Here is a 26,617-nt window from a genome sequence, read left to right as displayed (position 1 = left end):
TCATATTTATATTGAGAATAAGAAGCGAGTCACTTGATTATAGGAAATGTGAGTCCTTCCAGCTCGTAGCAGAGCCCAGGGAAGGTTGTTTGCTGCTGCCCAGCAGAACTTCTGAATTAATCCACAATTTACAGGATGATATTCTGGTTTTACTACCAATTTCAACTCTGCCATTTTTTCACCTTCATTTGGCACCAGGAGAGTTTCAAAGCTTGCAAGGGGAGGATTTGTGGTTTCCTGTTCCTCTCACGGGTTGACACTACCTGCATTAACTGTGGAATATACATATATATGCACACGTGCGTATGTATATAACACATGTAACATATGTCATAGGATCAGAGAATCATTAAGGTTGGAAAATAACATACATACGTTTCCTTCCTTCCCTGTGTCCTTCAGGAAATTTAAAGTAGAAATCCTTTGCTTTGGAGAAGGAAACATTTTAATTATCGGGGGAGCTGACTAATTTAGCTTAACAAGGGGGGAAGGGGAAGGAAAATTCAGATTTACTATCTCTTCTATCAAGAAAGAAAGTTGTTTCAAGCTGCAGTCTTCTCCTTCTTTGAGTTGGATTATTTTCCAACGTATATTTCTTGGAAAACAGCTGCCACTTCTTTGACAAATTGAGTAATGCATCACGAAGAACTAAAATTCACGGCAACATAAAAACAAATATATGTTCATTTTAGGACTTTGTTCTCCCCGGGGCTTTTGAATCATGGAAGGATGTTTTTAAAAACATCTATCTTTTATAAATCTCTTCAATAACACCTACACAGTTTGGAGGCAGCCCTTTAATGAACAGCAATCCTGGAAATGTGGGTCCTACAGCTTTATATCCTCTCAGGACACCAGCTTTGTGGTTTGATTTACAGCTGACACTGGCATTTGACTTGCTGTCACATTTATTGCCCTGATTACAATTTGAAAAGCCTTGTTATGGGAGGGGAATGATAACACCGCAGTCACACACGGTGAGAGCTGCAGGTTTTCACAGCCAGGACAGTAAAAAGTGTGATAAAAGGGGGATTATGAGATCATTCCTCCCAGAATTCTTTCTCCTCACACTAATTGCAGCTCCCACAGAGGGCTCCAAGGAGGGGGCAGTTGCCTGGAGCCACAGGCAAATTTATTGTTATTATTTCTAATAAATTGCAACAATTAAATTTGGGATCTATTGTGCTAACTGCCCTATAAAGACATAATAAGAGCCAGGCTCTTCTCTGTAGTCTAAACAGAAAATGCAGTTGCACTGTAGCAGAGATAAAGATTTATATCCAGAATATTATAAAATATTAAGGCAGCTACTCTGAAAAAAAAAAACAAACAACCAGGAACAATCTTCCAGTAATTGCAAAATTATGTGGTTTTTTTTTTGTTTTTCTGTTTTTTTTGTTTAAGAAAACAGTAAAGCTTTTGACCTTCATTTTGCAATGTTTATTCATTTTTGTCATTTTTTTTACCTCATAACTTTTATCTTATAACACAAAATTAAAGGTTGACATAACCATAAAAAAATTTCAGTTCTGTCAAAATGAAGCATTTTGACTGATTCAAAGCAAAGTAAAAGAGGAAGACTTTGCAGTGTTCCCTTTAGGAGGATTTCAGAGGAATTAGATGCATTTGGAGAATTTTAGAAAACCTCCAAAGATTTAAGACAATTTTGGAATGCTAAAAATCCTCTCACAAAATGGCTTTTCTTTTTCTTTTCTTTGCACGGTTGTTTGTCTTTGTGGTGACACGAGGAGCTCTAGCAGTTTCCCTGAGCTTTGAGATGGGATTAATTGGCAATTAATTCTTTCCTGTGAGATAAATCACCCCGTATTTATATTAAATATAGGCTAATTTACAGCCTCAGCAGACAATCAGCCCTGAGATGGACACAGAGCAGGGCTGGATGGTTTGCTTTGCTCCTCTGTGTCACCTTCCCTGTGGGTAAATAAACTGCTGGAGCTACTGGAGACACTTCCAAAGTGCTTCTCAAGGAGAGCTTTTGGTCTGAATATTCTTCTTGGTCCTGACTGTTGCTACTTTTCCTTATGCAGTCCTGTCTGTTCGTTTTGGCTTGGAATGAATTGTGCCAAAGGAAGGCTGGAGTGGTATTAAAACCAGGTGTAGGCAAATGATTCACACAGACAAGGAGGCAGGTTACTGTAAAGGAAAAGCACAGCACAAATGAACTAAAACTGCAGCTGATTCTATTTTTTTTAATTAAAGTTTAAGTTCCTTAAGTAGTTTTTCCTGTCTCAGGCAGGAATCTGGAAAGACACCTGCCTTACCTTTGCAATATCATCTCATGAATCCCTGTTCAGAGAGGGAACAGAATTCCCTCTGCAGAGCCCTGGGGAAGAGGGAGAAAAGAGAGGGGGTGGCAGAGCCAAGCACGAGCCCTCACTGCACAGACTGGGGGGTCTGTGCTCCTTCAGGGGGCACGTGCAGCCTGTCAGGTGGGGGAACAGGAGCCTTGTGACTCCTGGCACCGGGAAAATGACTCCTTTTCCACCCCTGGATCTGTGAGTGTGGAATAGGTTGAGCGTCCCGGGGAGCCACTGGAGCTGGCCAAGCTCCTGGGGGCAGCGAGTCAGGGGGAGAGAGCGTGGTGGCCCCACAGTACCGAGGGCAGCACGTCCTGGGGGGGACCAAAGAGGTGAAGAAGGACCAGGAGATCAAGGAGGGGAGTAGCCTCAGCACTTCTGAGCCCACATTGGGATACTGCAGCCAGTTTGGGGCTGCACAGGGCAGGAAAGGCATCAGCAATCCAGAGGGTGGTCAGTGATGTCCCCAGGGAAGTGGGGGCTGGAGCAGAGGCCCCAGGAGGAGGGTTTGGTCAGCCTTGGGCATGGAGACTTCAGGGGACTCAGAGCATCCCCCTTGTGTGCAGGGAGGGATCCAGAGGGAGCCAGGCCCTGTGTGCTGAGAGGCAACAGGCACGAACTGAAACGAGAGATTCACACTGGGGATAGGGAGAAATGTTTTCTCCATGAGGGTAGTTGAGTCTTGATTACAGCAGTTCCCAAAACCTCACTGGACCAAGCCCAAAACCTGACTGGGCTCAAGCAAGCTGAGCTGCTGTCAGACCTGCTTGGAGCAGGAGATCCTTGGAAGTCTGAACTCCCACGTGCTCCTCTCCTGGTGGTTGGAGAGCAGAGCTGGTGTCCTGCAGCAGCTTTGGAGGCAGTAGTCTCCAAAGATCATTTGCAAGTGATTCTCATTAGGAGAGGGAAAAGATGAAACGCTCTGAAGAACGTGAATCCACTTCAGCTGAGTTTGAAATTGTACAAAGCACACTCATTTTACCAAAACATCATCTTTGGTCAACAAAGTATCACACCCTCCCCTGTTAAAGTCGATTTTTGTCCATTGGCCTTAATCCTCCTGTAACACTTTGTTAGAGCCAAAGCAAAACAGTTTTTCCATGAGGTGTTATAGCCCTTCTAGACTGTGAGGGCAGAATTTTACACCTTTAGAGCAAGTGGAAGAACTCGATTAAAACCAGAGGATTTATGCACAAATGACAGATGTATAGATTTTTAAGGGAGAAAAATGTTTTGTTAAAGCATCATTTAGAGAAATGACAAAGCAGCCCATTACAATTGCTGTCTAATGGTGGATTTTGACAGCACAATATGATGTGAAAAGTGGTTTTCTCCTACAGACATACTTTTACTGAACTTTGCTAAATGGAAGAACCCCCTAAAGTCCAAATTCTTATAAATTTTAGAAAATACATAGACTACATGTAAGCCTGTTGTGAATAGTATGTTTCAGTCAACAAGGGATTCTTAAACTTTTTCAGCTATTTTCAGGCTGCTTTTTCCAAATTTTTGAATATTCTTTTTAAAAAAATAAAATTAATTTTAGGTAGGTGATGTAATCCACTATTAGACAGGGTTATATATTTACTGAAAACTATGTTGTAATTCCCAATGTTAAAGGTTTTGTCTCCATAAGATTAAATTATTTCACTTTAGGTAAAAAGGCTCATCAGAATATGACATTAAATTAAACAGCAGAATAAAACTTGATGGAATGTCATCTTCCCAGAAACTGTCATTTCTGGAGACTGAGGGAAGGTGGCTGACATTTCTTTCAGTTTACTCTGCAGTGAAACAATTTCTTTCCTAACATATCAGCAAATGCAGATTATTTTCAAGCTGTGTTTTGCTTTACGTTCTCCTAAATCATATCTAGATTTTCCCCTCCCCTTTTTTTTTTTTCTTCACATGTGCACATATGTCATCATTAATTTCAGCCAGAATAGGAGCCAACAGGAAAAAAAAAAAAGAAGAAAAAAAAATAGACATTTGGTAGCCTGGAAAAGTTCTACAAACCACCCAACCTCAGCTGGAACAAAACCAGAAGTGTGCGTGGTCTTGTAGGTGGGATAGTCCTTGGGGTAAAATACCAGGGGTATGCAAAATATTCCCTGCAGAGAAATCAGGAGGTTCTCTTGGTTCTCTTCCAACACAGAGCAGGCCCCTTTTTCCCATGTAGCAGAGCACTATCAACCCCCTTGATGAGGCTTCCTGTGTTTTTGTGGCCTTTGCCAGCTCCATGTGCAGAATATCAATCACTGCATTGAGCACTGAGCCTGCTCTGGTACCAAAATAATAGTGAGTTACATCCCTGCAGCTCTGGGTATTTATCACAGCCTAAATATGTCTGATACCCTTCTGATTTTAGCAGCACTCTTTGGCCCCATTATGATATTTCTCATTTATTCTTTCCCCCTGAACTACTGGATACCATTTCAAACTCCAGACGCTGTTCATACGAGGAAGATTTACCCGGCAGAAAGGGGGACGTGAAAAACAGACACAAACAGTCAGAAAATGCACTTGTTTGACCAACCACTTTTACCTTGTTTGCAATCAGTTAAGAATATATAAAACTGACAACGAAAGAGCAGGTGCAGGAATTTGATTGCTCGTGGTATCAGGTGGCAGGGTGGGATTCTTGGGTGTCCTGTGCAGGGCCAGGAGTGGCACTCAGTTATCCCTGTGGGTCCCTTCAGCTCAGGGTATTCCATGATTTTGTGTTTCAGGAGTATCCTTTCCTACGGCCCCCAGGACTGCAATACTGGCTGTTAATCCTCAGGAATGGCTGGCACAGTGTGTTGATTAGAGTGTAATAGTTTAATCATCTCTCAGTGTTAGGAGTTCATGTTGTAGTTTCACAGATCATGAAATGTGTCTGTTTAAGATATGGGCACATTATCTTTCCTTTTTTTTTTTTTTTTTTGCATGCAGCAGGCACTCTGTAACAGTGCTCCTTTTATCTCTGCCTCTCCTTTACCTGCACGACAGAGCTCATTAACAGGATCAGAGAGGGCACAGGGGTAGCCAAAGATGATGTTTATTACATGGAGAAAAAGAAACATTTCCTTATTGGCAATGATGTTGCAGTGCAAGTCGAAGAGTGTAAAACCCTCCTTATCACTCCTAAACACTGCACACCATGAGTTGTTGGCTGTAGAGCTCAGTGCAGGGGACAGCAAAGTGACAGTGTTCCTTAAATAAGTGATTACAGCAACACGAGAGCTGAAAAGGCATCTTCTGAGCCTGTTGTCTCTTCAGGGAGCTGGGTTTGTTTGGGCTTCGTGGAGCTTATTGTTAGATATCCCAGTGTCTCAGAGGGGCAGAAGGGAAATGAGAAGTTAGTGATTAAAACAGGTAGTCAGGAGAGTGGCTTTGGGACCTAATCCTCCCAAGGTGTCAGAGCACATATATATATACACCCCCCCACACTCCTCTCAGTTTAGTAGAACCTGTCTGATTTTTACAAACTGCAGACCTGTACTTAACCAAAGGACATACTTTGTGTCTGCTCAGTTAACTTTATTTACTATTATTTTTTTTTAAATACCAGTTTTTTAAAATTATTAAATCTTTAACCTTGGAAGGCTTTACCAAGGCAATATGACTGTGGTTGCTCCAGACAAGCACAGGTATGACCCTCTCTCATATCTTCTCTGCAAACCCTGAGGGCAATTGAGGACTGGAAGGGCAGTGTAAGGAGACAGAGACTGGTCAGGTTGATTGGGGCTCTAAACAGCCTGATCTAATGGAAGGTGTCTCTGCTTATGACCCTAAAGGTCCCTTCTAACCCAAACTATTCTGTAATTCTGTGAAAGGCATGATTGTCACCCGGGAAGGAGAATACAGGCAACCAGTTTTCCCAAAACTGTACTAAGATTCACAGAGATGCTTGTCTGGTAATGTAGATTTTCCAAGTGTTAAGCTGCCAGGAACAGATACTCTTGTTGGACCAAGAAGGATTAAAACCAATTTAGACAAAATTAAGGAATGGAAAAAGCAAAAGTGGGACTGCTCTGTTCCATCCGTGCCCCGTGTCCCTCAGGATGTGGCCAAGGGCCTTTACAGCTTATTTACAAAAGATGTTTCTTCTCCACCACTAAAAAAAAAGAAAGCATTTTTGCTTGCTTTGTGTAAACATGTTAAAAAAGCTGAAGTAAAACCAAAAGACTTATGAGCAGTGATGGTAAGGGAGTGTTCTTTGATGTGAGCAGACATTTTCCCCACTCAACCCTCTCCCACGAGCATCCTAAAATTACAGCAATGTTAAATATTATGATTATTTGAGTTTTAAGAGGGAGGCTACTTCAGGCACTTGGATCACTTTTTTTCACATAGTCTGCTGAAGGGCAGACTACCCAAAAGGAGCATCTGGCAGGGTGAAAGCCAAACTGTGGGATGAGTGACTTTGCTGCAGGAACAAGCTGAAAGAAAAAAAATGGATTGTGAAGGGTGGGAGGAGAGCAGGAGGCAGGAGGGCAGACAGGGAAATGGGCTAATCCATGGAAACAAGGAGGAAAAGGGATAAAGGTGCATTCGAGTGTGCTACTTGTTCTCATATTCCCCCCCTGGTAATTAGAGCCCTTTTAATGAACATTTATTTGGGTTCAGAAGTTATAAATCAACTTGCAAATTATCCTACTTATGAAAACAGACTCACTGATTAATAAACTTCTGTTAATAAGATTCTCTCCACATGTCTTATGTGAACTGAGCTACCAGAACAAATCATAAAGCAGAGCAGGTTCCCAGTACCAGTGACCTTGTGATTGAAGAGCTCCTTTTCACCACTTTGGAGTCAAAAAGAAGTTATGGGGACATTCCTGAAGTGTCATAAAATTCTGAAGTATCATAAAATCCTTTGAAAGGCTCCATTTTAATTGTAAATGTTTTTGAAAGTCTGATTTAATGGCTTGTCTCAGGTGAAATAACATGTATGTAAGAGAAATGGCCTGTAAAATCACATTTATTTGCATTTCCTAAGTATTGGAATACACTTAAAACAGTTTCTGATCTTCAAATGAATCAATATACATCAATCATTAAATGGGCATTTACTTTCAGATCTTAGATTTGAAGGTAGGAACCTCTGTTTCTTACTTCATCTTCATATTATCCAGGTTTAGGAATAAGTGCTTGTGTTTGCTTTAATATCAGGTTAAAAATGACATGAATATTAGATATTAGAATGGCTTCATTCTAATATCACCAACGAAAGTGCAGTCACCCTTCAGCTTCGAAAGAGTTAAAACATCCGATCTTAAAATCTCAGAGGATCAAATTTATAAAAACTTAGCTCAAGAGAAACCAAAGCAGACATTCATTTCCGCTGCAAGAATAACCATGGTATGTCATTAATTGTTTCTTTCAGATGAATTCAAGTTATTCATGAAGAGGCTGCCCATGAACTACTTCCTGAACACCTCTGCTGTCATGCACTTGTGGACGATGGATTCCAACTTCCAGCGGCGCTACGAGCAGCTGGAGAACAGCATGAGGCAGTTGTTCCTCAAGGCCCAGAGGACGGTGCACAAGCTCTTTGGCCTCAGCAAGAGGTGCCACAAGCAGCCCCTGATCCGCATGCCAAGGCAGAGGTAAGAGAGCCCATGGAATGCTGAGGGATCCCAGCTGCTCTCTTGACCCCGAAATCTCCTCGGGGCATGGGAATGGCGCAGGCACACCCTGCAGTCCTTGTGGTTGTGGGGAGTCCCACCTTTCAATATCCCTCTGTCTGTGTTTTCCTAAATATGATGGCAAGGTCAGGATAAATCCTCATTTGTTTGTGGCTGTGGAGTACATGGGGCAACTCCGAAAGCATGTGAGCGCACGGATTCATCCCACTTGGTCCCCCTGTTTTCCGTGTTTTCAGTGGCACTGGGCCAGATGTGACGGTGCCAAACACTCTCACAGCGAACACTGAGCACCTCTCCTGGAGTGAGCAGGGCTATTTTGGGACCTCTGTGGGTCGTTATCCAGCGTACACTGCACACAATTGATTTCTTGTCTCGTTTGCCAGATATGAATTAGGTTGGAAAGGATGCCTAAGGAAAGAAAAGAGAAGTGTTTCACTCCTTCCTAGAAACAGAGCTCCTGAAAGGCAGCCAGTCAGATCTGCATTAGCATAAAGTGGGGAGAGGTGATTGCTGGTCGAAAATGGCTTTGTTGAAATTAGTGGAGTGACACTGTAGGAAATGTGGAATGAATGAGCTTTTAAGGACATTGTTCTTCTGAGCACAAGCATCATGGGATAGTCCAGTAACTCCTGCATTTAGCACATGTCTCCATTGATTTTAAAGAAACCTAGTTTAGGTTCAGTGTTCCAGAACTGCCAGGGCTACTTTACACTCCCCTGCTTTCAGCTCTTCATCTATTGCAAGCTCAGGCTCCATCAATTCCTCTTTGCCTGCTGGTGGCCCTTCCCCTTCTTTCAGGAGACAGTTGTTGTGGCTCTCATGCCATGTTCTACATGTTCTACATGTTCTACATGTTGTGCTTTGTGCTTGAAACAAAAAAAAATGTGTTTTTCACTTGTAGGGTCATTTCATAATTAGAAAACATTCTGCTCAGAAGGGTTGTGCAGTCACTGCAGTGCTTCAGTATCCTCTCCTGTGTGTCTTGGGCACAGCCTGGATGAGCATCCTGCCAAAGAGATGATTCACCAGCGACGACTTCAGCAGGAACCCAGAGCTTTTTAAAGCACAAGAAACAGCCCAGCCTCAGTTTGTTTTTTTTTTCCCCACCAAAATTTAATGTAATATATTAAAAATAAGTTTAAATAATCAGGTCTTCCTAAACAACCTCTGCAGGGTTGTGAGGCAACCTTTGGCTGCCATCAATAAAGCAGTGAGTTTGACTGTTTTACAGGGAATTGCACCAAACTTTCATCCCAGTTAAATTTTGCAAGGCATCTCTAGCTTAGGAATACCACCATTTTTTAGTTGATTGTCTCTTTTTAGAGATTTTCCTAATTTTTTTCTAGTCAGCACAGAGGGAGGTTGGTTGTATGATGGAATGATGATCAGCAGATGACTCAAAATCAGTGTTAAAGGCAGGCTTGGGAATATGTAGCCAGTGGGATGTGTTTGCTGAAAGGGAGCGTGTTCAAAGTTGGATTCCATCTGCCTATCTGGGAAAATTGCCTTCTGACATCCAGGCTTTTATGGCTGATAAGAAGAGCTTTAAACTGAGAAGCAAGGGGAAAAGGTCAAAAGAAACTGGTTTCATGTCCAAACCTGGTTAAAAAACCACTCTGATGGACCAAGATAAAGAGTGGCTAAAGGATTATCAGTGGTGAAAAGACTGATAGGGAGGAGAAAGGAAACACGGGTATTGGCAGAAGAGTTTTCAGATACTGCTCAGGATGAGAATACATCTAACCCAAATAAGGTCCTGAATTTTTTGATACCTCTCAACAGGTAAGCAGGCAAATGAATAGCAGGTGATGCAGTGGAGAATGAATCCCTGAGTCATGCCATGGAGAAACATGAGCCATCCCTCAGGATGTAAAATCAGGCATCTTGGCAGGCAGCGAGTGTGAGAAGAGAACCAAACCCCAGGACTCATTTTTTTTTTCCTTTGTGTTTAAGGGAAGATAGAAATAAAAGCAAAAAAACCCCACAGCTTCGTGATCTTTAAGATTCCTTCCAGCCCAAGCCAGTCTATGATTCTGTGTGCCACGGGTAGTTTTGGGCTTCAAAGAAACAAGAAGGGGGAATTGGAACAGAAGGTTTTCTAAACAACTCCTTCAGATTAGTGTTTGGGCTCTGCTAGTGATAGTTAAGGGTGAATTTTATTATGGAAAGGGAAATTAGACTGAGCTAATGAAGGTATAAATACTATTTTAAATTGCATTTTTTAGGCACTTGTCTTTTCAGATGCAGATTAAACAGGCAATGCTTCAGTTTTCAATAAAGGTCATGGTGCTGGCAGTGAGTAAAAACAACTCTGCTGATGTTGACTTTTGCACTGTATTTCACTAGTCAATAAAAGACATGTACAGAGGATTTTTAAAGGAATATGTCAAAAGTGAGAGTTGATTTTTCTCTCTCATGAAACTGGGAGGTATGTCCTAAAAGTTTAATGTAATTCATGAAAACTGTCGCTGAAGCTTGAGTTTTAGTGGGGTTTATCTGTGTAGTCTGCCAGAAATCGTTTGGTCATGCTTGGAGGAGCTCCTACACACAGTCAAGGTTATCATTAATTACTGAAAGTACTCTTCTCTCTTTTCTCTGGCCACAAAACTTTTTAACTGAACATAAACCAAATTGTTGGCCTGATTGTTTTTAAATGAGACTTAATTAATGAGTTAGACAGAAATTCTTGTAACTTATTTCATGTTTCCTGAGTTCCAGGCCACTTAATAATCATGAGACTAAATTGCATTAATATTTTAATTTTCCAATCCCGAAACCAGAATAGCATTGAATCCTCTCCTAATGTCGTCATTCATAGCAAAAAAGTCTCAATTGACTTGCAAGCAAAGAAACTCCATTCCCCGTGTCTCATTTTTGAAACAGTTCATGTTCTTCAGCTGGAATAAAGTATAAATAGTTTTCTTTCAGTTTCTGCTTGTGCTCAGAGCAATTTACTGCAGCAGTTTTGTGTACAGTGGGGTTGGGAACGGGATTAGTATTTTTGTTTTATTCTGTTAATTGCAAATCCTTTCAAGCTCCAGATGTTCTGCCCAGCTTTTAAACTTGCTCTCATTAACGTGTTCTTTTTCCTGAAAGTCAAATCACGCCAAGATCCATCAAAAGTCCGTAGATTTCCATTATAAACCATTATGGCACTGCTGAATGTAACTCTTAAAATTCACCTGAATTAATGAATCCTTTTCTGTAATCAGTGCAGTATTTAGTGGTTGCCTGAGCTCAACGAAAAACCCCAACTGAAAATTCAAAGCCAGCAAGGAGCAGGGAATTTGCTGCGCAGGTAAACCCGTTCCCGTCTCTCGTGCGGAGGGACGGAGTGATCAAACGTTCTGTTCTGAGTGATAAAGAGAAAAACAAGATTAAAAAAAAATATAAAAATAAAAGAAACTCGTTGTGCGGGGTAACAGCGCCAGGATGAGCTGCTGCCTCCGTGAATTTGAGGCTGGAGTGCTCGTTACCGGCGTGTTCTCGTCGCACTGACACATCAGCCTGACAAACCTGCAGTGTCACCGGGTTTTCTTGGCCAGAGGTCACCTCATGCAGCAGTTGTCGTTCCACTAGATGGCCAGCTCCTGCCGCAGTTGTGGGCAGCGGGGTGGGTGGAAAGGGGCTCAGTGTGCTTGGCAGGAGCCCGGAGGTGCTGGGGAATGCAGTGGGAGGGGTGTTGGAGCGGTGTGAGGAACTGCAAAGGTCAATGAAGCTGTGAGGATCCCAGGGAGGCAAGAAAACTGGAATCCTTTATTGGACGTAAAACTTTATATTTAAAGGGTTTAGGGCTTACGTATTTAACGGGGGGGGTTACATATTCATGGTATGAAAATCGGGGGGTTTCACGAGGGTGACATGAGGGGAAAACCGAGGTTAATACATCTTGGGGTCTTAGGAGTTACCTTATGGGAAAAACCCTACTTTATCTTGGGGGATTTTACAGGGGGGTTAGGTATTGGGTCCACAGGATGCCAGGGATACAGAGTATACACATGCAAAGGGGGGAACACAGTGGGTTTTATGCAGAGGTCTGCTGAGATCAGGATGTAGATTCTCTGGCTCGGGCAGGGCACGTGATAACATCCTGTAAGGAGCCTTTTTACATCCTGTTCAAGAAGGCAGGAAGAGCCCACAGAGATGAGCTCTGTGAAAAGGGGTTTTTCCATCTTCTGTTCCCCATGGCCTTCTGCAGAGACCATTCAAATTTCTTCCTGCAGATATCGTATTTTGGAACTCAACAGGGATCAATTATTAATCTTGGGAAAGAGTTTGCACGTGGTGTCTGTTGTCAGGTGCTCCTGCCCTGAGAAAAGGACTATCCTGGTCCTTATGTTAGTCCAAGCTCTCCCTTCCAGCAGCATCTTTCTCAAGGGAGGTCAGAAAGTGATGTTCTATTACAGGCTTTGCTGCCTGTGAAGGGAAAGCCTCCTCACAGCTTGGGCTGAGCACTGGGACTCCACCAGCGCTGCAGGGGCACATCTGGGAGTGTGCCATGTCATCATCACCTGCAGGTCGAACCTTTTCATTTTTCAAAGACAAAATAAGTGAAGGGAATAAGGAAATATGTCATTGAACTCCACAGGGATGTCAGCACAGGTCACACGTGGCAACGGGGAGAGGTAGAGCAGAGTCATGGCTGTGCCTTGGGCACTCTGTTGTGGGGAGAGAAAGTTGGGTTTCTTTCTGTTTGGGGTGACACCGCAGCAAGGTTTCGTTTCAGAGGCGGTGACTACGTGCTGAGAAGCTGAAAATCCCAGGAACAGACCTGGTGCCACCCTTGGGCTGCTGGCAGTGCCTCAGAGCACCCACATCCACCCACGTCGTGGAACCAAAGTGAGAAAACCGGAATCTCTGCACCTGAGAGGCTTGGTGGGAAAGGAGAATTTTCACTTTCCCCAATATTTTTTTGGGAAGGACAGCAACGATTTCCTCTGATTTGATTTGACAGTCGAACACTACTGAAAGACATTAAAGTCTGGGGGAAGCTTTCATTTCTTCCTTCAGAAGTGCCAGTCTAGCACTGGATTTCACTCTTTTTGGTGTCATTTCAGTGGGTTCCTTGACTAATGTCATCCCTTTGAGAGGGTGCACTCAGTCCAGTGCATTGCTCTGTGTAGGAACCTTATCTGTATGCAGTTTAAATCACTTCATAATGAAAAAGCATCTCTCGAGGCCAAATTTAATCAGCACAAACTGTGATTTAATAAAGACATAAACAAAAATATTAAAAGGAGAAACGTAATGTAAATCCAACAATAGGTCAGTGCAAAAAAAAAATTTGCATCTTCCTTGCATAATAACAAAGTGAAAACCTGCTGCAACAAACTGCAAGTGAAGGTTATCTTAAGTAAATAAGAATTTCCATCTTAAAAGACCAAGGTATGACACGTGCACACAAAAGCATGAAGTCTTGAATAAACTGTTGGTATTTGAATTTTTGAAAAGTCTGGATGCTCAATATTACCATCTAATTTACAGTGAAGGGGGTGGTTCTACCAATAGTCCAACCAGATATTTAAAGGATCTTATTCTGTAAACAGAAGCTGACAATAAATACAGACAAAACTCCTTAATAATTAAAAAAAAAATTAAATTATTTTAATATATAAAAAACTTTCTTTCTGAAAGAAAAGTCATTCTTGGCAACCTTATGTTTGAAGCATGTCCTTGTCTCCACAAAGGTTATTTTTTTTAAGGAACATACTCTGAAGCTGATGCAGACTTAGAAGGAGTTCATCACTGGAGGCAGTGAACAGCCCCATCAAACAGAAGAGCTTCAGAAAGAATCCTGCTTTTTAAAACCAGATTTTTATTTTGGAATTTCCCACAGAATGCACCACAGGCAGCTATGACAGGAGGAAGAGCCAGGAATTTACGTTTTCTCATTTTTCTCTTCATTTTGAATTTCACAGAGCAAAAATTTCACGTGCCCTAGAAGGGCAACAGGGCCTGAATACTCTAAAAACACGTCAGAGAAGGGACTTGTATCTTAGTGTTCCCTTCAGTCCATGTGCAGAAAAACATTTAAAATGGATGACTTTTTTACAGCATCTGTAACACGGTCCAGAAGAATGTTGAGGCCTTGAAACCTGTTTCCTTTGGAATGTTTCAGAACAAAATGCATAAAAAATAAAAAGGATAGCGCAGATTAATCCCATTCCCTCAGGATGTAACCCAGGATTAGTTCCTTACGTCCCAGAGCTGGTTATCAGCTACTGTGGATTGCTTTGCTGTGAGTGTAATTGATTCACAGGCACAAAATTAGTAAGGAATAAAACCTTCCACCAGGGTTCAAGATGTGAAAATTTCACAGTGCATCACGCAGAGAGTTTTATTCTCAAAGCACATTTGTGGCATTGGATGTAAGAGAAAAAAAAATAAATCTAATTATCCATCACTTAACAGGCTGCTGGAATGAGAGTGAGCAGTGAGTCTGGATGAAAATTGTTATGGAAAGGGGGTGTAAGGCAGCAAAAGCTCCTCTGGTGTAGATGATGCTTCTGAACAAGAGGTACTGAAAAACCAATATTTCGTCTGGTTTTTGAACATCTTTTAATAAAGTACAAAGGGCCATTGAGATGTTTCTGAACAAAAACCGTTCCAGGAAAGAACAAAGAAATAATAATAATAATAATAATAATAATAATAATAATAATAATAATAATAATAATAATAATAATAATAATAATAATAATAATAATAATAATAGATTTTGTTACTATAGTATATTTAATAATAATTATTGTTAATGCTCCAGTTAAGAAACTTCATTTAGGAGTTAAAAGTGGATTTCCAAGTTTCAGTGTAAAGGAATGCCCCTCCTGTGGAAATCTGGCTTGGATCTGCCACCCCAGGTGCACATCTGAAAGTCGTGTGCCACGGAAGAGGGAGGTGATAAGATGAAAGTGTGTGACATAAATGAAGGTCAGTTTGGCAGTGGTTGCTTTACTGACACGAATAATAAGTCAGCGTCTGTTCTCAGAGGAAATCAAGTGATCTGCTTTGAGGTGATACCTTTAATTGGATTGGGGATTAGAGTTATTTAAAACTAACGTGACACACATAAAACTATGATCCAGAGCCCTGCAAATAACAGGGCTGATAACAGCGAGAAGAGGAGATAAACTCTTGTGTATGTGTGTGTTTTCACACGTGGTTTAGGAGCTGTGTGTACATGGGGCAGCTGCTCTTGGCCTCTGTCCTTGTAGGAAATTCCTCTCGAGGAGATTTGGTTTCCTGATGTTGCAGCACTTTACTACGCGCTCAAAGAGGCTGTTCTTGACCACCTGCTACACGTGAAAATGTTTCCAGCCTGCCCACAACGTCACTTTTGATGTTTCTGATGAATAGCAACGTTAGAACGAAGTAATTTCAGCACATCAGAAGGTGCTGTGAAAAGAGGAGACACTTTATGTTAATTTCACAGGGCAGGAGCATTCCTGCTCCCATGCTCTGGAAACACCATCTGTGCAATATGTGGAATTAAGTCACATTTCCACGCCACGTTTTGCCCTTTTAAACTATAAAATACTTACCAGTGCAGTGCTGTAGCAATTGTGGTTTACATTTTGTCCCTTTCTCAAAAGAGAAAATCATCTCGGTAGGAATCACCTGACAGGAAAGAAGTCCTACAGGTGTAGTCTGATCTGCTGTGATATTGATTCAATACTGCAGGGTGCTGTATTACACCTTGTTCTGAGGCTTGCAATACTAAAACCTCATTTCTGAGTCTCTAAACACTAGTGCAGTGGCAAACAGTCTATCCTGTAAAAGGCCCAAACGTTGGCACAGCAGATGGGACTCGCCTTGCCCAGGCATTTATATCACTGCTGGATATTTGGGCGTTTGGAAGGACACAGTGCACAGAAGTGCAACAGCAGAACAGGACTCAAGGAAGTAATGTCATGACTTTCCTGTGGGCTTGTTTCTAAGAGTAACAGGGTTATAAGAAGGGAAATCACATATTCTGTTGAAAAGCGAATTTCCTCTGTACAGTCCAGTTCTGAGAAGCAGAAAGTTGGGCTTTGTTCCTCCTTCTCCCTCGTGAAACAGTATCTGGAGTATCCATTTATTTCATATCTGCTGTACTACTGCTGTAACTAATTCACTACCACTGCAAATTGCCTCTGTTCCTTCCACAACAGGAGGTTGTTTCCAACCCAAATGTCTAAACTGTCTTTTTTTTTTTTTTTTCCCCCGGACAAATTTTGTACCGGAGTCTGAAAATTTGAAGAAAATTAAACAGGAGGAGCTTAAAATAATATTTTATTTTGTAGATATGTGGCATTACAAAAAAAAAAAAAAAAAAAAAAAAAAAAACCCCAAACCAAAAAAACCTGGGTTAAGAAAAAGCTGCCACAGAATTTCAGCTATAAAGTATTCAGCACATTTAATCCCCAGTGTAGATCCACAGTACTGAAGGTCTTGCTTTTAGCCTTTTGGCTTTTACTGTGACCAAAGTGCTGCAAAGGACTTTCCCTCAGGCCAAATTTAAAGATATCTTAATCACCTATCCACATGAATCATTTGCAGAGCCAGCACCAGAGCCAGCACTGGGGTGACTCACAAGGCTTGGAAGTCTACGCTTAAAAATAATTACTTGACACGTGGAGAGATCCTGGCACACATTTCTGGGCTTGGCAGCTTCTGTTTGCTCCTGGTCTGATGACCATCTGTCTGTGCAGCCCTGGCATGTGACGGGATGGCCAGGAGCCCCTCCAGACAGCACCACCTTGGAGCTTTGTGACCACAGACACCACAGACGCAGCTGGAGGTCAGGCAAGGACACCAGAGGGACATCCTGGATCTTGGAGCACCCTGGGCTCCAAGCCCCTTCCAACACAACTATAAACAACAGATATTTCTGTGTCTGAAAAGATATTCCAAGTGTTTAATAAGAAACAGATTCTCAGATCTTAATCTGGGTGGTATCTCTGTGGCAGTTGGACTTGATGATCAGAGAGGTCTCTTCTAACCTTTACAGTTCTCTGATTCTTTGAATATTAGAGTTAGAAAACTTTCAAGAGTAGGTTCTGCTGTCCTTCTTTGGGTGGACCGAGTTGCTTGTGCCTGCAACAGGATCAGTTCCTTTCAGACTAAGCAAACAAGAGAGTAGAAAATCTGTGTGACACAAGTTGTCCCTTAGAAATGCTAATTGTCAGTACAATCATTAGCTGTGATGGGTGTTTTTAGTATCTAAAAACTCATTATCATATTGATGTGTAAACTTTGATCATATGTTTATATGGTCCTGGAAAGGAAAAAAAAAATAAATCCTTGGGACGTTCCATAAATTGTTATTGTAGCAAATTCCCCCCAGATAATTCTCAAGGTTTTTATTCTTTTGGAGAAGTGCCATAAATGTACCACAGAAAATGAACATAAAGCACCATGTTATAAGTAACATCCTTTATAAAAATGAAATTTTCAAGTATTTTTGTAGGCAGAAAACAGGAAAGCTTCAGGCTGAGAGAATGCAAATGAAGTTTTATTGAACCAACAAGTGAAGATCAGGACCTTAAAGCAACATTTGAAATGAAAACAAGATTGCCTTGCTGTCAAGCTTCCTTCCCCCCACATTCACGTCCTGACCAGGATTTTGGAATTAAACAGTTGTGTCCATGTTCTACAACTGCACAACCAACAATGACAAGGAGAAAATCAATGTCTAAGACATCAGAGTGCCTTGGCTTCAGCCCACACCTGGCTGAGGGAATGGCAAGAAGGGTTTCTCAGAGGAAGGTGTCAGAATTCACATGAAGGAATCAGAGAAATCCCATCCTGGGATCCCATGGGATCTACCCCGTGTGGCTGACTCAGAATTTATCACCTGTTTACCCCTTTTTTTGAGCTCTGAGACACATTATCGAGATACAATCAATACAATAGTTTAAAATGGACGTCCCCAGATCATTAAAAAAACCCTTAAGTAGCAGATGATAGAGCACAGCTGCAGAAGGAATTAATTCCAATTAATTTGTAAGGAATTTATCCTGGTCAGAATATTATCAGGGTTCTAGAAACCCATCTCTGAAACGATAGATGATGATAAGTATAAAATAAAGGACTTATATATTGCAAGGAGCAGAAGTAATAAAATTTGTTGGCACTCCAGACAAAAGGTGACACTTGCTAATTTTCTAATATAGTTATATTTTATTACCTTTAATGACTGACTTCTCTCAACTGTCAAGATATTAAAATAAGAAGATGAATCAAACAAAAAAAACCCTTCTCTGAAGTCCACCCAGAATCACCTTCTCTTTGCTTACTTTGCAATAATAAATTATTTGTTTAAAACTCAAGAAATCACAAATGTAATTACAATCTCTATTGAAAGGAAAGCTTTCTTGCCCCATTGTGAACCTGCTGCCACATGTACCCTAAAATTTATTTTCTCCAGGTTTTTGTTATAAAACAAAACCGAAGTTTCTACTTCAGTTCTTTTTATTTTCCTGTCTGGCTTTTTGGGCATTCAAATTCTTAGATAATTAGTTCCTGTCCTACCCATAGGACAGGAATAACCTCAACATACCTTCAAACCTCTCCTGTTCCATAAAAGTACAGCCAACATCGGGATTTGTAGCATTAATTAAAATTAATATACACAAAAATATATACAAAAAAGTGTGTTTTCAAAAAAGAAATTTGGAACGAAATTAGCTTTTTGAAATGCATTTCCCTCTAAAAAGCAACTGGGAATCTCTCTCAACATTGGAAATATAATGAACAGAGTTTATGCAAAGACTCTCCTTCCTTGTTTTAAACAATGATATTTTCAATAGAATCTAAGCTCAGGGTTTTTATCTTAAACATTTATTAGTTTGTAGTGGGTTTGTTTTTTTTTTTTTTTTAGTATCCCAAATGAGAGAAACTGCTCCTTGTTAGTTGAGAGGAAATCCTAACCAGCTCTTTAAGTGACCATAGAAGAACCCAAAGGCACCCTGCCCTTGAAATTGTGCCTCTATTGTTCCACGGATTTTTGAACAGAGCTGCCTTCATTTTGGAAAAGCCCGGGCCCAGTAAGTGATGATTTCTGTGATGTGAGCTGATGGCTCACCATCTGCGGAGATGCTTCAGGTTCTGCAGCAGCACCACCGGGCTGGGAGGGCCATAAATACAAACCGGGCAGGTGGCAAATGTGCCCGGGGGGTGGGTGGGCAGGGCACCGGGCAGGGCATGAAACTTCTGACGGGGCTGCCCACTTCAGCCAGCTCTGAGCACAGCCCAGGGCAGCAAATCCCCAGCCAGCAGGAGACTTTCTGTCCCATCAGCTCAGCCCTCCCTGCACGGCAGAAACACTCGAGCAGCAGTTTTATCTTGCTGAGCCCAGCCCGCGGTTTAATGAGTCTTTTCACTGGTATGAGGTTGTTCGACATTTAAGTGATTTTTTATTTCTTCTTGCCGGCCATCTGCTGCCTCTGCCAACTGCTCCTCTCTCTGCAGCCACATTTGGGTGTCACATCGACTGTGGCACAGCAAACACTTCTCTTCAGAGACGAGCAAAAGTTCCTAAAAGCCACAATCCTCGGCTGGGAATGGCAGAAGCAGGGAAACGAGTCTGTGGCCGTGAATATTTAGAGGAAGTCCGTGCAGAATAACTGCATCTGGGCTTCCAAGCGCTGCTGCAGCTTTGGGTTGGATTAACTTCAAAGACAAAAATAGACCCTCTGTCCGTGAAAGGCAGAATTTCTCTGTGCTTGAATAGAGGTTAGTGTCCCGACACTGAGGAGGGGAGCTTTGTAAAGAGGGTTTCTGCAGGAGGCACCTGTGAATCTTGGCAAGTGATGACTCCAGAGCCTGTTCCTTTTTGGGTTTTTTTGTGGTTTTTTTTTTTTTTTTTTTTTTTTTTGCTGAATGGCAGGCAGTCATCTGGTTATAGAGCTCTATAGACAAATTCAGCTGAATGGTGCCATGCAATTGTGAAATCCATGACACTGCAAGTCTCATAGTCTGTGGGATCACAGATCTCACACGAGCTTTCAAATCTAATTTACGGAAAAAACCCTCTTTTAATCTGTTTCACCTTTGAAGTTTGCAAGAGCATTCACCACATCCTTGATACCCTGTGTGTGATGGTGACAGTGAAATGGAACTGTTGTTCTATGGCTGTGAAATTCACAGTGTTTTTATTTAATTCCTGCTTTAAACGTCTACCCCTCCTAGTAAACATAACTGGAAATTCCCTGCAATGTTTGCAGATCATCAGCCCTAATCACAGGTATAAAAAAATAAAACTCTGCAGACACAAAGTCATATTCACGTGTTTACTGAAATTTAATGAATAAAATTAAGGAGAGCATTTGCAGCACTCTCTCTCCAACAAAACTGTACAATTTTACTTTAAAATTGTCAAGGAAAAACTTCTTGAGCGCACAAATTAAAATTCACAGAAGTTTGCCTCTTAAAAAAAAAAAAGGCAACAAAAAAAAGCCCAAAAGGAAATTATTTCCTAAATCCATCCCCACGAATTTTATAAAAGTGCCCTGGTGTGGTTTCTGCTTTTACACTTGAATAGGCTTTGTTTTAGCAGGTACATTGCAGATTGATCCCTCTGAGTCAGAGAACTTCCCGTACTTTGGAAGAAAAGGCTGTGTTTTGGAATTCCAGAATGGTTTGGGTTGGAAGGGACCTTCAAGCCCATCCAGTGCCACCCCCTACCATGGGCAGGGACACCTACCAGCCCAGGTTGCTCCAAGCCCTGTCCAACCTGGCCTTGGACACTTCCAGGGATCCAGGGGCAGCCACAGCTTCATTTCTTTATTGGCAATATCAGCCTAGCACGGATTCATTCTTTTAAAGCCCAGATAATCCAGTCTTTTCTGCCCACACTGGTGTAGGTTTACCACCTACTGTTATTTGTGCTCAGTGCCCTCATGGGAAAGTCCAGATCCTAAATCAGTTCAGATGATCTTTAAAGAAACAAAATAATTGACCTATGTGTGGTGTTGTTTGGTTGTTTTTTTTTTTACTGTGGTTGACACTTCATGTTCAGGTCTGGAAGCTGGCACACTGCTGGGGTTTCATTTGCTTGCCCAGATTTCCAGGCTGTTCTGTGTATGTTGTTGACACCAGGAGGTGCTGAATTAACATCTCCACTGGAGGAAGGGAAAAGATTGAGTGCTTAATTTCTTGAGAAGATAGCTTTTAAAATGCAGCTAAGGTGTGCAACTGCCAGCGCTGAGGCACCTGAATGGCAGCAACACTTTGCATACTTTTAAAGCTGTAAAGTAAAACTGAGTGTGATTAATGGGATGGCTTTGCACATAACAGCACAGCTGGGGATTATGTTATTTTATATTCATCTTCCAAACTCCCATAAAAGTAGATTATTGTAGCCTAGCACTTGTGAATAGTTACATGATGACTGGAGTTCTCACAAAGGAAATGCACTGCAGAGGAACTGAATTCCTCTGTGGAATTCACCCTTCGAGGGTGAATATAAACAGCTGGAAGGTTGTTTAGGGAACATTGGGGTCATCATAAAAGTATTGGAAGAGGTGTAAATATTTGGGAATATGTGAAGAGGACATCTGCTGAACTCCTGTGGCCCCGGGGGCACTGTGGAGAGGTGAAGGTCCTGCCTGGGGTGGGGGGTACCAGCATCACGCTCTTCACAGCTGGACATGAGACACAAAGCCATGGTGAGAGCGTGCAGAAGGTGCCTCTGTGCTTTTAAGGAACGTGTCTGAGCCTGAAGACACGCCCAGGGTGTCTGTGGGACTGGATATCCACTGATATCATGGCATAAGAATGAGAGTCCTCCTTTAAAATGACTATTTAAATTAAAATGCCTTTCAATAAAAAAAAATAAATCAATTTTTCCTTGATTCATAGTCTTTTTTGCAAAGATCCTGCTATTTGTGACCAGTTGAGTCACAGGAAGAGAAATTTCTCATCACTTAAGTTCTTTGCCATTCCTTTTTACTCTTCTTTGTGAGACTGTATAAGGTTACCAATAATTAAATATTAATACTTTAATTTCCTTTATTTATTTATTTATTTATTTATTTATTTAATATTAATACTTTAATTGAATTAATTTAATTTCCATAGCTAGAAGGATTCAGGCTGATTGTGCAGCAGCAATTGTATCGATCTGCACAACAGCTCACTCTCAGCCTGGCAGGTACCAAAAAGATACAAAGAATATTAACAACAAGCAATTTAAAAATGTCTGAATTTTCTTTACACAAAATTTATTGAGCAGGACTTTAGTTTTTTTTAAAAAAAACCCTTATTTTTAGTAAAAGAATAGTACTCATTAAATCCACATTTCTGGATGTTAAGGACCAAACCAGCCACAGTCATGGGCTCAGATGTGACTTTCCTGTACTAATTTTTAATTTGTCATGGGTATGTTACATACACTTTAAGTGAATGAATAAGAGAAAATGTTAAATGTATTTTAAACTGCCTACTTTTCTACGAAAAATCTGCTTTTTGCAGCTGTTTGTTTGTAAGCATATGGTATTGCACACCTTTCCCAGGGAATGAGGGTGTGCTTAACTAAAGCTAAACACTGAAAACTGCTGTTATTTTCCACATATTATTGCAGTGCCGGGGCCTCTGGTGGTCTAGTGGTTAGGGTGCAGGACTCTCACCGCTGCGACCTGGGTTCGATTCCCGGCCCCCTGGGCAGATGGAGCTCGTTAGCCCTGTGAGGCAATCCATCTAAGAGAAGGTCACTCTAAACAAACCTACGTTCTGAGACCCTCACTGCCACTGTCCGAGTTTCACTCGGCCCCGGCAGATGAACCTCAGGATTAAAGGGTGGGCTCAGTTCAGCGCAAGCTGTGTCTCACCTAAAAAATCCACTGCGCAGGCTCGAAAGGTTAATGACCTTTCCCAAATCTTCGCTCGCGAAGACTGGCCATTATATATTATATTATTATTGCAGTGCCACTTCTGTGCTCCTGAATTTCTTAAAAGGATGGATCCTGCTTAAAGAGAAACTTAAGTTTAATAAGAAATACTTGGCAGGTCAGAAGGAGATGAATAATAATTGGTGATACATAGTTTTTCCTGACAACAAGAAGGAATAGTGCAGATATACAAACCTTAACATTGGAATGATAAATAATGTAAATGCATATTAACAAACTGAGATCTACAGTTAAAACTATATGCTCTTATTCCTTATGCTTTAAAAAATTATATCACAATAATAGTTGAATTGGGGGTTTTTAGGAACCTTTGTGATTTTTTAAGCAGTTGTTGCAGAAAAAAAAAAATCAAGGAGGTGTAAGTTTGACAAGCAGTTATGTGGAGATTTAAGAATAAAGGTAAAGAGAAGGAGAAAATGTACCTTCCCACGGGTATGGAGTAATTGTGTCAGTGCTACAGCAAAATTCCTCTTGTCTCTACAAATTCTTGGATATTGAATGGAATGATCCATCAAAAAACAGACACACAGTTAATAGGGAATGCAAAAGACCACTTGAATAGAAAAACCCCAATCCCTTTTAAAATCCCTTTTAAAATCCCTTTTAAAATCCCTTTTAAAAATCATCACATCTCAAAAAACCCCCACCCCAAACTGTAAGTCTGAAGAAATAGATGAAACTGGGAAACCAGCAAAGTCCCTCACAATGTAGATGATGTAGGAGCAGAATCTTAGTCATCTTCTTTAATATTTGTAAATCAAACCATCAGGGGAGGCTTTGCCAAGTCAAAAAAATGGAAGAATCATTTTGCCTGTCTATAGTAAGTTCTCTAAAGTAACAAACACAAACAAATCCCTTCTGTATACCTAGAGATCTGGTGGAAAATTGCAAATTTAGTGGCAGATGGCAGGAAATGGAATTTGCTGTCTTGTCAGGACAATAAAGCTGAAAATAGTTGGGGTAAACTTGTCACAAAGAAAAAAAAAATTGCAAAAGAAAATAGGACAGATCCTCTAGTTCACATTTGTAGATTCTATTAAGGACAATCTGTTTTTAATTGGAGAGGAAAGATGCAGTGGTAGCTCTGAGTTCACTGTGATGTGACCTCATATGACCCTGAGAAGGAGCTTTGTTTGGGTCTCTGTCCTTAGGGGGCAGAAAGTCTCATCCATCAATCATTTCTGAGGAATAGCTCTGCTCGAGGAGGAAAAGAATTGTAGCTGTGTCCAATGTCTGAACCAGTCACTGACAAAAGAAAAAAAAAATCATCTTTTATCCATCCCCTTCTGTGTGATGCTTCCACTCCCCTCCCAAATGAGGAAGCTACTCCATAATTGCTCTGAGTCTAAAACTTGAATAGGTTATCTCTCAGCACAATATTTCCCTCAGTATTTGCCAAGTTTCCCTAGAAAAAGCTTGTAGACCATCTTTTATGCATTAGTAATGAATCTCCCAGTGACATTTAGAGGAGGTCACTGTTATGTACAAGGTGTTCATAATTAGCACTTTGTTTATAAAAGTTATTGTCACTCTGTGCTCCGAAGGGATCATACATAAATAAAAAATAAAGAAATAAGTAGAAAACAAACAAACAAAGAGAAATTAAAATTAGCCAAGGAGAAAATAAAAAAATGCTTTCCAATACTAAAAAGAAGGTAATTTTCCTGCAGAGCAGGAGACAGTTGAGAAAGGTTATTTTTCTTTTTTTTGATGCAAAAATGCTTTTGTGTTTTTAGCCATCTGTTCTTCACCTTGTGCCCATTTCATCTGAAGTCCAGCGCTCTTATTCTGCTCCTAATTCCTAATCTGAAATTCCCTGATTCCAAATTGTGATTGCTTTAGCAGAGGACACGGGAATCGGCTCTCAGAATTCAGCCACTCTCCTGCTTTGTGCCTTCTGTTCCTGCACGTGAGAACTACCCTTGACTCCAGGATTACCTGGAGGAAAAACACCTGGATTTGAGGGTGGGAGATTGTCTTGGCAGTGGAGGTGTTGCTTTTGAACTCCCTCTGATGGGTTTATGTTTTACATGCTGAGCAGCGTTAGCTGAGTACAAGCTGGCTAAAAACCATAGTTGTGATTTTCGTGGTTCACAACATAAAAGACAAAGAATATGAACAATATTACACAGTTCAAAGTGCAAAAGGTCTATAAAACAACCTCCTCAACACCCGTACTCAGCTTCAGCAGAAAATTTGAAGTAGAAAGGATCAATGAAATTGCAGATCAGGAGGTAGGAAAGCAATGACCCCCTTGGCAAGGCAGTTCTCCAATAGCAACCCTGTCCTCTCTTTATAGGAGTTATTTTTACCCTGATATCAGCTTCAACTAGAAGCTGGGAAGTTCTTTCTGTCCTCAACCTGCAGGATTTTGCAGGATGCACTGAGGATTATGCCGTGGCACTTCAAGTTTTCTTCCCCAGGCTCAATCATTTCATGCTGGGAAACAAAATGGTCCTTGAGTACCCAACAAACCTTTATTTCTGGAGCCGAGGGTACAGATATTTCATTTGGAGTTCAAGTACCCATATGTGGACAGGGTGTCTATGCAGCAATTCAGTCCTGTGAGACAAAATAATAATTGAATGTGTTCCCATAGAAACTGAAAACAGCCAGTGGAAACTGCTACAGAGTATTAAAGGAATTCAGTCAAGTTATATTTGAGTAAATAAGGAACATTGGCAATATACTACCGGTTACAGGACAGGTGGTGCTCTTAAAATTACTTTTAAAATTACATCCTAGAGCTGCAACTTCTGTGGTTTCTCCCAGGGTTACAGATTGGTATTAAGTAAGTGATTGATCATGAATGCTCTCAAGTTAAAGGGGTGTTTTCTACCAATGCCATCATTTTTTTTTTGAGCAAGTCCATGGTGAGGTAAATTAAATAGATTAAGGGAGCAATAAGCTGATAGTAATGTTTGACAGAACTATATTGCAATAAGCAGCAGTGATTGTAAAACTCCTGCCAGATATAAAGCCAAAGTTAATTTGCTCTCCTTATATCCCAGACAGTTTGGGTTTTTGGGGGATGAGTGTCTGGCTGTTAAGTTCGAAATTAAAGAGATGAGAAATATTTGGGCAGGGTCAGTTTAACTTTGTTGTAATGTCAATTCTGACTGTCTCAGCCTGGTGGGAAACACTGGATTAGGTGTGGATTTGGACTCCTCAACCCATTTGCCAGCAGAGATTGATTGTGAGGCAGAGGTGAAGGGACAAACCAGTTCCTTTTGCTGTCCCTCAGCAGCACCACCAGTGGCAGCAGCCAGGGAGGAGGGGAGAGGCTTTAATGCCTTGAATCCAGGTGCCGTGGCAGGCAGGCTGAAAGAGATCCCCCAAAATCTGCCTGCCCCGTAAATGCTCCTTTAATAGAAATGCTAAGTCACCTCATCCATCAAAATCCACGTGAAAGATCCCTTCCAAGGCCATGGATATGGATTGTGTGCTGGACAAACAGGAGGCATCATGGATGATATGTTTGCCTGAGGGCATGAGTGCTATTTTTGTGGCTATTTCTTGTTATTCACTGCTATTCACTGGGCACAGTAGGAAACCCTCTGCAGGACAGAGGGAATATTAAAGCTCCAGACTTGTATTTTAGCTGGTGGCTCTGCAGTTACCTCCTCCAGTCCTCCTCCTCCTCATCCCACAGCTCCAAAACCTCTGTGAGCACATCCTACAGCCTATTTCTATTTCTATTTCTATTTCTATTTCTATTTCTATTTCTATTTCTATTTCTATTTCTATTTCTATTTCTATTTCTATTTCTATTTCT

General features: G+C 41.2%; 1 protein-coding gene across 2 annotated transcripts in view; it reads left to right on the top strand.

Annotated features, from left to right (window-relative positions):
- LOC108506711 (BMP/retinoic acid-inducible neural-specific protein 3) overlaps positions 1-26,617 on the top strand; it is a 159,408-nt gene that overhangs the window by 125,873 nt on the left and 6,918 nt on the right. For both annotated transcript variants that reach the window (XM_017834046.1, XM_017834047.1), the window contains exon 7: positions 7,690-7,912. In XM_017834046.1, the coding sequence (XP_017689535.1) occupies positions 7,690-7,912 (223 nt within the window). The remainder of the gene's footprint in view (positions 1-7,689; positions 7,913-26,617) is intronic.

The sequence above is a fragment of the Lepidothrix coronata genome, unplaced genomic scaffold (assembly GCF_001604755.1).
Source record: "Lepidothrix coronata isolate B3197 unplaced genomic scaffold, Lepidothrix_coronata-1.0 Scaffold228, whole genome shotgun sequence".
NCBI classification, from domain to species: Eukaryota; Metazoa; Chordata; class Aves; order Passeriformes; family Pipridae; genus Lepidothrix; species Lepidothrix coronata.
The sequence above is the reverse complement of the archived record's forward strand: the minus strand, read 5'-3'. Positions and strand labels throughout refer to the sequence as shown.